The 12,124-nt window shown below is 41.0% G+C and overlaps 1 protein-coding gene and 1 long non-coding RNA gene across 2 annotated transcripts; one reads left to right on the forward strand and one right to left on the reverse strand.

The window, feature by feature from the left end:
* Positions 1 to 1,449: 1,449 nt before the first annotated feature.
* Positions 1,450 to 2,192, reverse strand: LOC146521120 (uncharacterized). Its single transcript, XR_014870002.1, has 2 exons — positions 1,702 to 2,192; positions 1,450 to 1,619 (listed from the first exon to the last, which is right to left on the reverse strand). It is a non-coding gene; the product is annotated as an uncharacterized LOC146521120 (long non-coding RNA).
* A 4,700-nt stretch (positions 2,193 to 6,892) lies between these two features.
* On the forward strand, positions 6,893 to 8,233 carry LOC146521121 (C-type lectin lectoxin-Lio3-like). The gene is made up of 3 exons (XM_085136652.1): positions 6,893 to 7,283; positions 7,369 to 7,457; positions 7,541 to 8,233. The coding sequence occupies exons 1-3, from the start codon at positions 6,965 to 6,967 to the stop codon at positions 7,664 to 7,666; spliced, it is 534 nt and encodes a 177-aa protein (XP_084992778.1). The 5' UTR covers positions 6,893 to 6,964; the 3' UTR covers positions 7,667 to 8,233.
* Positions 8,234 to 12,124: the final 3,891 nt, after the last annotated feature.

A 12,124-nucleotide genomic window follows, 5' to 3' on the forward strand; every position in this document is an offset into this window, starting at 1 on the left:
CACTAAAGCTATTCTGTTATACCTGTATGTAAAAAAAATACACTGCGCCCAAAATATTTCATAGTTCAGCAACACTGATCAATCTAATAAAGTTAAACCTGCACCATCCTCCCTATTCTGGTATTTTAAAGAGTACTTAGAAGAAATTTTAAGCAACCTAACTAATAGGGTTGCAAACTCCCAGCAAAAAAAAAAAATAGGGAACCACCCTCCACCTCATGATGCTTAATCGATGTAATCAAATTTAATTTGATGCAGGGGGAAAATGCACAAAAATAAATTATTTTTCAAGAATAATTAAATAGATTCAACATCTTTCTTTAACAGAATTGCAGACTGCACAGATGGTATCTTCCCAAAGGAAAAGTAGTATAGCTTACTAGGGTATATTAGACTTAACAGTTACTATATACAGTAATGGACTATATATATATATATTTTACACAAGATTAAAACTTTGGGTGTAAGAGTCAGATAATTATTTATTAAAAACTAGACATTTTAAATGAGAATAAGAAAGAAAAGTATGTCTTTGTGCCCCCTTTTCCCTGTTCATGCCCTATCGGCCCCGCTGGCTAAACTTTGCTAGATCCGCCCCTGCACAATTACCAGCCGTCAGCTACGTAGAAAAAGATCCTGGTGTAGAAAGTAATTTTAAATAAATTCTAACAACAGCTTATCAAGCTTAAACGTGCTGCTGTTGTTCAGCCGCTGGTTTCCTCTTTCTGGTGAGAAGTGGGCCAAAAAACTAAGACGAGAGACGGACTCGCGTCAGAAAAGCCGATCAGCTGATCATTGATCAGTTTCACGATTGAAGCAGCAGCAGCAGGAGAGAGAGAGAGAGAGAGAGAGGCAGTCACTCCAGGTATGGTTGTTAAGCTTAAGGTAGGAACGCTTTACAGACATTCAGAGATGAACTTACACACTTGCTTTACTTCTCTCTGGGAAAACTTCCTCGGAGATGAAATGCTGGTTTGCTAGCTAGGCTACAAATACACACAGCCGCTCTATCACGTGATGCACACTGCTGCTACGTGCTACGGTTATGAGCCGAGTTACGCCATGTAGCAAGTTTTGTGAGGTGCTTTTTTGATATTTAATGGATCGGATTACATTTTTTTTATTTCTCGCCGATATCCGATCCAGTAATTTGGGTCAGTATCGGACCGATACCGATACGTAATATCGGATCGGTCCATCTCTAATATGCATATAAACTATATACTAATCAACTTATTAGACTGGAGATTAGAAACTTTACATAATAAACATCTTTGATAATAATGATGGTACAATAATAATCATGATCACTATATTTCTTATACAGAAGCAAAAACTGGAAGAAACCTGTTTACTGCTCATCCTGCTGCTCTCAGGTCAGTAATATTAATATATTAACATAACCTATAAACTGTCACGGTTGTTAAAGAGTGGACTCAGGCGCGGAGCTCAGAAATAATGACAGTGCATTTATTTACAGTGCAGCAAGGTGACAACAGTTCAAAATGTGCAACGATGGTGATAGTGCGTCCCTCCTTCCGTGTAAGCCCGTGCATGGTAGTGAGTGCCCGTCTCTCCTCCAAGTGCTTCCTTTGTGTCCGTGAATCCTCCGTCAATCCCTGGGTGAACACACACACGACAGCAAAATGAATACGAAGATCTGACAGTACTTCTATAACGTTAGCGACTTGAAAACACTACCAGGCTTAGTGCAATACTCCAGCGCTGTCTGTCGCTCAGGCACACCATTAAGTAGCCCTGCTGAAGATTGTCGTTGATGGGCAGCAGCTGGTGGATTGGCTGCAGGAGCGGCAGCTCCGGGCGACAGCACTTCCGGGTCGGAGGTAGCCTGTTGCTAGGTTACCTCCTAACACACAGCGGAGCCGGAGGGGAAGACAGGGTGATAGGAGAGACACATACACACGCACACAAATATACACACTGGCAGGTCGACCGGTCAGGGCGCCGTCAGATCCTGACATAAACACACTGTGTCATGAAACAATGTTTTCACAGATACAGGACCGAGAAGCAGACTTAACACAAATGACAGTGAACTGTATACAGAGTTTATTTCTCTTTTACGAGAAAAACAAGACAACTTTGAAAATGAAAACAAAATTTAGAGATAACTGGAGCTAATATGAAGGGGAGTGCCAAGAGAAGCCGAGATCGGGAGGTTGACATTGATGAAAATCAAATGCCTCCGCTTGGAGATTCGGTTTATCCTTTTAGTGAGTATCTGCTTCTTCTTTAAATTGCAGCCAGATTCTGCTTCATTTATGGGTGTCAGTCATATTTATGTGTTTTTGCGATACTCTTCCTCACCGCTGTCTAATGTCTCACTCATTGACTGAGAGGTAGTGATGTGCAGAGCGATCCTGAAATATTGATACTGCCATTACCAGCAGTATCAATTCCCATATGAAAATATAAATATCCAATTTGATTAAACAGGTAAATACTGTGGCAACACAACAAACCTTGTTTAAAAAAAAGTGAGGAACCGGCTCTCATTCGATGGGAGTCGACTCTTCTGATTCACTATAAAGCATCGGCTGCTCATGACATATCACTACTGTATTCATTTAGCGTACAGTGAAGTGTATCCTGTTCACCAGCTTAGAGACTGAATCAGTCTGGATCAGTGTATCAGAACATAGTGTCCTGTTTAATTTGTTTTTTTATTTCATTTCCTTTTTTGTTATAATGACTGTACTGCAAGATAGTTAGTATGATAGTTATTGGTTTGAATATAAATGTTAACCAAGCAGGTATTGAAAAATAACAAAATCAAAACAGTGGTGTAGTATATGGAGTACATTACAAAGTTTATAAGAACTGTCCAAGGCTACTTACCAGAATATGAAAAATTCTGTGGGCAAGGTAGCAAACCAGTGGAGACAAGCAGAAGGTGTGAGGATCCCAAATGATCCCAAAACATCGAACAGTTCCGAACCATCCTGCTGTTGAGTGTTGAAAGGAAGATCTTCTTTAACATCGTCGCTAGGCCACTGACAGACTACCTTCTGTAGAACTCCTATATCAATAATTCAGTCCAGAAAGGAGGGCTCTTGGTGGTATCAGGGTGTCTGGAGCATACAGACTCACACAGCATATTAGGGAAGCCAGGGAGAACAAAGGGGACCTGGCAGTACTTGGGCTCGACCTGAAAAATCCCTATTGATCTATACCCCACAAGCTGGTAGAACAAGCACTGAATCGGCGTTATGTAAGGTGGTTCACCAGGAGGCAAATCCTCCAAAAAACAGACGGAGCAGTGGAGCAGCCAAGGAAATAGAACGGTAATAAAACTAAAATATAATTTATTATACAGAAACGGTTTTAAAGTTTACCCCGAATGGGCAAAGCTCCTAACTCCGCCCGGCGCTTTTCTGTGTCACACCAGCACTATGGTCTCGCCGTGGGAGGTAGGGCGCTGTCCCATTGCCAACTAATCCCCCACCGTAGCGTCCTCTGGCATCCAGCTATTCCAAAAGCAGCACAGCTCCCTCTGCCTCTCCACGCACTGGCCGTCGCATTCCCTCGCCACGTACTGCACACCAACCTGCACCAATGCCGCGCACACTCCTTAAATCACCACCGCTGTCACCTCTCAGGTGTGTCAAATTAGTAAACAGGAAGGGCGAAGTCTCTCCAGGACAATTTAACAGATATAACCAAAACATGCAATGCAAAGAAATAAATAAAACACTCCACATAGAAACACAGCAAACATGCAAAGCAAAACAACTTCAAAACAAAATGTGTCCTTCCCCGGATGACATCTACATCCCTAAAAAGTTCAGAGACCTCATCCTGGATTACTACACCGACTTCCTCCAACGGTGACAACTAAATCTGTCCCAGGTTGCAGGTGGATCCTAAAGGGTCTTGAGGAGATGATTTCTTGGGCTCGCATGAGCTTCAAACCCACTAAGTATTGCTTCTCACAGGGCACCATCAAGATACCATCACTTACTGATGCGCCCGTGAAGAGCTTAGGTAAGGTTTTTAACTATAGCCTAAAAGATGTAGCCTCCATACAAGCAACTAACGAAGACCTGGAGACCTGGCTTGCTGTGGTGGACAAATCTGGCCTTCCTGGTGAATTTAAGGCCTGTCTTTAACACAGAATCCTCCCTTGGATTCTGTGGCCCCTCTTAGTCTATGAACTCCCTATCTGAACAGTGGATTGCTTTGGGAGGAGGATCAGCAGGTTTCCGCGCAGGTGGTTGGGACTGCCATGAAGCCTGACCAGCATCACTCTGTATGGTCATAACATCAAGCTGAAGCTCTCCTTTGGCAGCCTAAGTGAGGAGTTCATGGTGAGTTGATTCAGGGAGCTGCTACAATATCGGGAGTCCAGCAACCCCTCAGGGATGCCCTGGCTGGAATCAAGGTCAGGACTGGGTGGAAGAGGAGAGTTGCTGAGTCATAGACATCTGTAGACTGTAGACATTGCAGTGTCAAAGGCTAGAGCAAAGGCTGCAGGTGGTCGCAGTGGCTCAGGGAAGAGCAGGCTTAGGTAGCAGTAGAACACCTAACTATGACAAGGCACAGGGGAACGAGCAGCGGTTGCTGATCCTTGAGGAGGTGTGAGCAGGAGTTGAGGAGAAGCGAACAAGTCAAATTAAAAGAAGGATTAAAAGAATCCTCCCAATTCTTTTAATCCTTGTGCTGAAGGAGGGTTATTCAAACTCGTATAGCCTCTGATGGCCCCCACCCAGTCGTGAAAACCTAAACATCCATATACTTTCTAACTCTCGGTGAGCCTGAGCTATGACCTTGGCTCCCTGTTTTTCTACTTCCAACAAAGGTGGGGGTGAAGCTCCTGAGGAATGTGCTCTGTGCTCTCTGCACACAGTATTCTCTTCTTAACTCAGCAGTATGAAATGTCATGAAACAGTGTAATTCATTCACAGTAAATCAACAGTGTAGGATAATACAAACCTATCTAATAAATCGAATGATTTTCACATTATTTTTAATTCAGAAGTATAATGCAAACTAAAACTACATACTGATTATACTCTCTATAATAAGAGGTATGGTGTAGCTTACAGCAGTATCATGATTCACTTATTTCGATTACAGGCATAGGATAACATATGACAGCATAATAATCTCACATGATCCAGGTCGTATACAACGCGCTACCAAGTCCATCTAACCTCTTCAATTGGGGAAGGTAGAGACACCAGGTTGCCTTCTCTGCCAGAAAAAAGGAACCTTGGAGCACATTCTAAACTGCTGCCCAAAAGCCCTGTGCGAAGGGCAATGTTGGGTCGGTGTTTCCACATACCCAGCTAGTTTAGAGACTTATTCCTCATGAAGAACACAAGACATAACAGAACAACTCGCTAATGAGGGAAGTTTTGGGTCAGAACCAGCTCTCGGAGCTCACGCTCCTCACCTGACTCCAAACTCAAATTCTTCAAAGAGCAGCTTCCCTCGCAGCTATTTATTGACAAACTGTTACAATACTCATCACAGAAAAAGCACCTCCCCTCGTAAGACCCCTCTTGGTTACAAAGACAAGGCACTATTTGTGTGTGTATGTGTATGCATGTGCAAGAACGTGTGTGTGTGTGTGTCCTGGGGGTGCGTTTGTGTGACCTCCTGCTCACCAAAAGGATCATAAAAGCCGGAAGCTTACAACACAAGAAACAGACCTTCCAGTTAGGATGTATCTGCAATAAAACCTCCCCCAACACAGAGTGGCTGGAGAGGTGGTCAGGATCAAAGGAATGTCTTGATCCTATAGACTGAACTAAGACCTTACAAATTTAAGAAACACAATGACAACATTCAACAATTAGACTTAACAGGCAATATCGCTGGTGAAATGACCAGGTCCTGAAGGCCATAGCGTATTCTATCTGAAGCAGGATCAGTCATAGCAGGAGCGTCTGCCCAGTTAAGAACACAATCGCTTTTAATTGGGTAGCTTGGGTTCCAAACACATCACCTGGCCTGTTGGCAACGGCGTACGATTGGTGTTCCAAAAATGTTGTAATAAATGTATTATTAGATTTATTATATTAGTTGTACGTGGTTGCACTACACATCCTTGTTGCAGTTTAACTACAGAGAAGAGAAAAATAAATTTTAAAATATAACTCATTCACCAGCAGGACTTTCTTTTATGTGTTATCATTCCTCCATTTAGACTCAAAGAACTTCATGTTTAACGTCACATAGTGATGTGAAACTTCCCCCAGATGTGTTGAACCAAATATTATACAAACTAAAAGGAGAGAAATCTTTGTAAAAAATGTAACATTTTCATTTGTAACAAATTCTACTTAAGTATTATAAAAAAACATATTTAGACTTTGTTACTTCTAACCTCTGGATAGCTCCATATAGTGTGACTATTTCAATAGTTTTTTCAGTATTTTCAGTTATTCGTCTAACAATAAAAACTCAACAATAACAACTTTTCATTTTTCTCAGGAGGACTTTCCACTCTTCCTCCCCACTCCAGAGAATACCACTTTGTGAACCAGCTGAAGACCTGGACTGAAGCTCAGAGTTACTGCAGAGAACACTTCACTGACTTGGTCACCATCTACAACAGCAACATCAACCAACTGCTTCTCTCAATGACACCAAGGATCAATGCTTTGGTTCGGATAGGGCTCTATGATGATCGTTACAGCTGGAAGTGGTCCATGGAAGAAAAACTTTTATATGTTGGCATTACACATGAATTTTTGATCTGGGCTAACGGCCAACCAGACTGTGTAAATTCAAAGGAATACTGTGTGGCTCTTCAGGGACAAACACAGATGAATGATAGACCCTGTGGAGATTCTTACCCTTTCCTGTGTTACAATGGTAGGAAAAAGATTTGTTGCCCTAGTTGTCCTACAATTTTATGAGATTCATAGTCTGTGTGTTTCAAAATTAAACCTTTTCTGAATCTTTTACATCCAGCAGTACAAGTTACATCTTAGTGATGGAGAGCCGCTCCTGGTCAGCGGCTCAGTCGTACTGCAGGACATACCACACAGACCTGACCAGTATAAGAAGCAAAGAGGAGAAATCCAACATCACACTCACTTTGAATGGATCAGGGGTTCAGTATGTGGGGATTGGCCTCTACAGGGATCCCTGGGCCTCCTGGTCTGACAACACAACCTCCACATTCACTAACTGGATCTCTGGTCAGCCTGATAACTACGGTTCAGTTGAATACTGTGGAGTAATGAATTTAATGTCAGGGAAATGGGCTGATGGCAACTGTGGCAGCAAAATCTATTTTTTCTGTTTCACAGGTGAGGTCCAGAATGCAAACACTGTAAGATCCTGTCATCATGTAAAACACTAATGTTTGTGTTTTTATATGTGGTTCATTTTTAGCAGTGACAAAGCAAACAGTGCTGAAAATGAAGCTTCAGTCAGAGGCAGACATGCACAGCACAGAGATCCAGCAGCAGGTTTCACAGCAGGTCAGCAGTTCAGTCACAAACACAAACTTGACACAAGTTCAAACTATGCTTCATGTTTTTCATCATCTGCACATTTTGTCCAGCTGTCAGGCCTCATGCTGTCAGAAAGACTGACAGACTTCAGGATTTGTTGGAGGAAAGTCCAGAGTTACCGTGACGACCAGTCGAAGAAGCAGGACGGGGACGGTGACTGCAAAACTGAAGTCTGACTGGACTGAACTACTTCATGTGTGAAGTTAATAACATGCTGTGCTGAGCTGTCTCATCCTTTAAATCTTTCAATATTTCAGAGTGTAAAGTTTCACCAACAGCTCATTTGTTCAGCTGCAGTTGTAGTTTGGTAGAAATTCTTTAATCAGAGGTCCACTCACTAGTTTTCCTGATAGGCTCTAGTTGTAAGGAGTTGGGTTCTGGTTATGTGGTGTTTTTGTTTGTATGTGTTTTTTGGTGTTTTTTTCCCTTTTTGTATTTTTGTATTTTTTTTTTTTATTTGTATTTTCTTTTTGTAGGCGGGGCAATGAGTCACTGTACCTGGCACACCTGTTACTCATCCGATGCTTTCCTGAGAAGTGTTCTTTAGGAGCTACCTGACAGAAGACTAGTGTCGGAGTATTGGCGTTTTTTGGAGCGTCTGAAATTCTGCCCCTGCCTGCTGGAGCCCTTGGATTATTTTTGGTGACTGTAAGGAGTTTTGTTTCCTCCCTAGGATTTTGCCTCGACTGGTTTGTTTTCCGTCTGGAGGTTTTGGCATCAAACAGTACCAAGTAAGCTCTCCAACTCTCTGTAAAGTTTAATACTAAGCTTTTCTCGGTTATCGGGCAAGACCCTCCTAAATCTCGTCACTCTCCTTTTTTAGATCGAGTGCACTACCTGTGTGTGTTTTCGTCACCTGCACGTCCTGGCTCCACGTCCCCATTCATACACTGTTGTATATATTTTGTCCCTGTAAATACTTCCCCCTCACTGTAAATAAACTGTCTTCACCGCAACTCTGCCTCCATGCGTTCTGCTTCCTGGGTCCATCTGCATTTGCCATAACACTAGTCTCTTGATTTGTTTTGCAGTGTCTCTTTCAACACTTTAGACTCTGTCCTTCTGTGGACGTCACTGCACAGTCTATGTGCAGTTTATTAGGATCCATAGTTCTGTTTCATTGTGACAGCAATCTCTGCTGACTTACACAAGTGATGGAGAAGAAAGTGAGGAGAGCCAGAGATCTGCTTGAGGAGGTCAGGGTGGACAACAAAACATTGTACTGTTTATGTCCTGTTTCTACTTCTACTGTTTGAAAACTGTAACAGCCAGGAATTAATTTCAATTCAATTAAATTCAATTCAATTTTACCTATATAGCACCAAAACACAGCAACAGTCACCTCAAGGTGCTTTATATTGTAAGGTAGACCCTACAATAATAAATTCAGAGAAAAAAACCCCAACAATCATATGACCCCCTATGAGCAAGCACTTTGGCGACAGTGAGAAGGAAAAACTCCCTTTTAACAGGAAGAAACCTTTGGTAGAACCAGGCTCAGGGAGGGGCGGCCATCTGCTGCGACCGGTTGGGGTGAGAGAAGGAAAACAGGATAAAGACATGCTGTGGAAGAGAGACAGAGATTAAACAACTGATTGAACAATTAACAGCTATCAATGAGACCATAACAGTCCCAAACCTTACCTGATATAAATTAGGGTCATCGTTTTCAATGGAGTTCAGTTGCAATGCATGCTGGATGTCCTCGTATCCACTTTAACTTGACTGTTACTTTGGAGGAGCAGACAAAGTCACAGAGACCTAACTGTAGTAAGCAGAGCAGGTGATGGGTAAAGTTTGTGCTGGTGTTGCCATAATTACTGTTGTGATCTTAGTTTTTGACTTGTGTTTTCTCCTTTGTTGTCATGTTTGTTTTTGTAGCTTTCAGCTTTCTTCAATGTAATATTTTAAAGGGTTGTTATGTGTTCTGTGGTTTAAGTCATGTTTTTGTGCGCTACAAGTAATAGAAAAGCTATTTGGTTGAAAACCATGCATCCATGTAGGCAGGTATAGAAAAAGTAATACAATGTAAGAGATACATAATTAAAAAATATGGAAGCATCCAGGTTTATCGGTTTTTTATTGCCTTGTGCAGCTCCTTTTCTCATTTAAAAATATTATTTGAGTATAGAACATTTACATCTTGCCAATATTGGCAATTTTGTTTGTTTCATTAGCTTAGCTGGAATGGACTTATGAAAATAAGGACTATTTTTCTATTAGTAAATGAATGAGTGCTTTCTGGGTTTTTACAGTGAGTAATAAAGCAGGTAACATTGTTCCAGATCCATGAACGTAACAATGTTTGATGATGAAGTTTTTTGTTTCCCTGTGTTTTTTTTCTCCGTCTAAGTTTGAGGTCCATGGTAAAATCAGAGGTATGTAAATGTAAAAAGATCTGAATGTGATTTCTACAATCTAAAAAAGAGCAGCTGTAGTGGAAACAGGTAGGTTGAGAGAAGACAGCTGACTGAAAACTCCAGAGAAATCTTTACATGTTTAGTTAAACTGGTGCTGCGAAGTATGATATATAAATGTTGCAGTTATGCTTTATAAGAGAATTGTTTGTAATATATAACTTTTATCAATGCTAGTAAAAGGTCTAATCCCAATGTCCCTGCCCAGACATGGAGGCTGAATGTTGTACCAGAGGACAACCTGAACCTGAGGCCTCATAAAATTCTCTTGAATATTTTTCTGTGAGTCTGTATTTTTGCAGACTTGAACTTAAGGCATTACTCACAATTTATAGTGCTGTAATGTTAACTTAATGTCACGGCGAATGGGATAAGCCGTGTGGAGAAAATAAATGAAGATCCAAGTGCAGGCACTCATGGAGGTGCAAAGGAGGTTTATTGAAAAGTAACACACAAGGTGAAAATGGCAAATATGTTAGCTTTTAAATATTTCATATTTAACAGCTGACTTAAATGACATCACCTAGATTTTAGTATATAGCAGTAACTGACTTCTTACCTCTCCCAATACAAATGCATAATCCTACGTTGGTTGGATTATGACACCAGTGAGTTACCAGTGATGGACACACAATGCTGATGATGGCTATAGGAGAGTAACAGAGAAAGAACAGGCCACTGATGGAGAGCAGCAATATCAAAGGGTATAAAACATATTCCATATGGACATGAGAAGTCATAAACAATACACATATAACTGCTTTAGACATGATATATCTGTATTATTCTCTTAGCTGTAATGCATCACAGCCACAGTCCTTCAACAATGTCACAGGTTGGAGAATATGTAGATGTCCATGTGGAGTATCAGTCAATTACTCATGAAATCATTATAGTGCTACAGGGGATTAATGAGAGACCAACAGTAGGATGTTAAGATGTGGAAAACTCTGCCAAAACTTCATGTGTTTGTAGATTCAGAGGCTTATAGACTTTCAGCCACTGATTTTGCAGGTTAAACAAATCCGTCATTATGCAAAAATCCAGTGGTGGGAGTTAGACATTATAGCATGGGATACATCTTCATGTCTTCCACATTTCTAATACAAATAATTGTATTATCAAATGCTTTCAATCAGAGTGCTGAACAGCTATTTGAAGGTAAAGAGAATAAATAAATAAAAACAATGCAGTTTAAAAACAGATAAAAAAATCAACAACAAAAAGAACCAGTAAAAACTTTAGGCATGGAATAAAGACACGTCGGATAGGATGAACAAGTGGGTTTTAAATTTTGCTTTGAAAACCTCCACAGAGCATGTCTGCATAATATTTTGAGGGAGGTTGTTCTTGTGTATTTTTGAAGTTGATGAATAATGAGTTAGACTCATGATGTGCAACCAGCAAAGAGCTCAGTATTTCAGGTGTAAAGCATGTACTGTGATAAATGCCACAGTTTTGTATTCAGACACTTAGTGAGTTGAGACTCCTTCAGTGGGTGATGAAAACTGATTTCAGGCTGCTCTATATGTTTTATCTGTTGTTGTGAGCACCATCTTCTTCACTGTGGCGTGCTGGGGTGCAAGCATCAAAGCAAAGGACGCAAACAGACTGAACAAGCTCATAAGGAAGGCTGAGTCTGTTGTCTGCATGAAGCTCAGCACCCTGGAGGAGGTGATCAGTGACAGAATGCTGGTAATCATGGACAATGACTCCCACCCACTCCATAACACACTGGACAATCTGAAGAGCATTTTTAGCTGCAGATTCTTTCCACCCCACTGTCTGAGGGAATGTTACAGGAGGTCGTTCCTTCCAGCTGCTATTAGACTCTTGAATTAATCCTTTTGGGTCAAGTCCACACACGTGGAAGAGAATTGATCACCTTAATGCATCCTGTCACTTTTGTACACCACAACACATGTTTGCACACATACTTGTCCTTTTGTATTAATATGTATATTTATATTTATACCTACATTATTGCGCTTCTGTCAGTCTGCCCCAGGGCAGCTGTGGCTACAACTGTAGCTTGCCTCCACCAGTGTGTGAATGCGAGAGTGAAGGAATAGTGGCATTGTAAAGCGCATTGGGTGCCTTGAAAAGCGCTATATAAATCCAATCCATTATTATTATTATTATTATTATTATTATTATTATTATTATTATTATTATTATTATTATTAAACATTTTAGGCAGGTTTTAAAAAAGATTGT

The sequence above is a fragment of the Neolamprologus multifasciatus genome, chromosome 3, assembly GCF_963576455.1.
Source record: "Neolamprologus multifasciatus chromosome 3, fNeoMul1.2, whole genome shotgun sequence".
Classification (NCBI taxonomy): domain Eukaryota; kingdom Metazoa; phylum Chordata; class Actinopteri; order Cichliformes; family Cichlidae; genus Neolamprologus; species Neolamprologus multifasciatus.

Excerpts from the sequence above, each read along its gene's own strand:
- LOC146521121 (XM_085136652.1), top strand. The coding sequence starts at position 6,965 with ATGGAGAGCCGCTCCTGGTCAGCGGCTCAGTCGTACTGCAGGACATAC. Across the intron at positions 7,284-7,368 it reads CTATTTTTTCTGTTTCACAG|CAGTGACAAAGCAAACAGTG; the intron begins GTGAGGTCCAGA and ends GTTCATTTTTAG. Across the intron at positions 7,458-7,540 it reads AGCAGCAGGTTTCACAGCAG|CTGTCAGGCCTCATGCTGTC; the intron begins GTCAGCAGTTCA and ends CATTTTGTCCAG.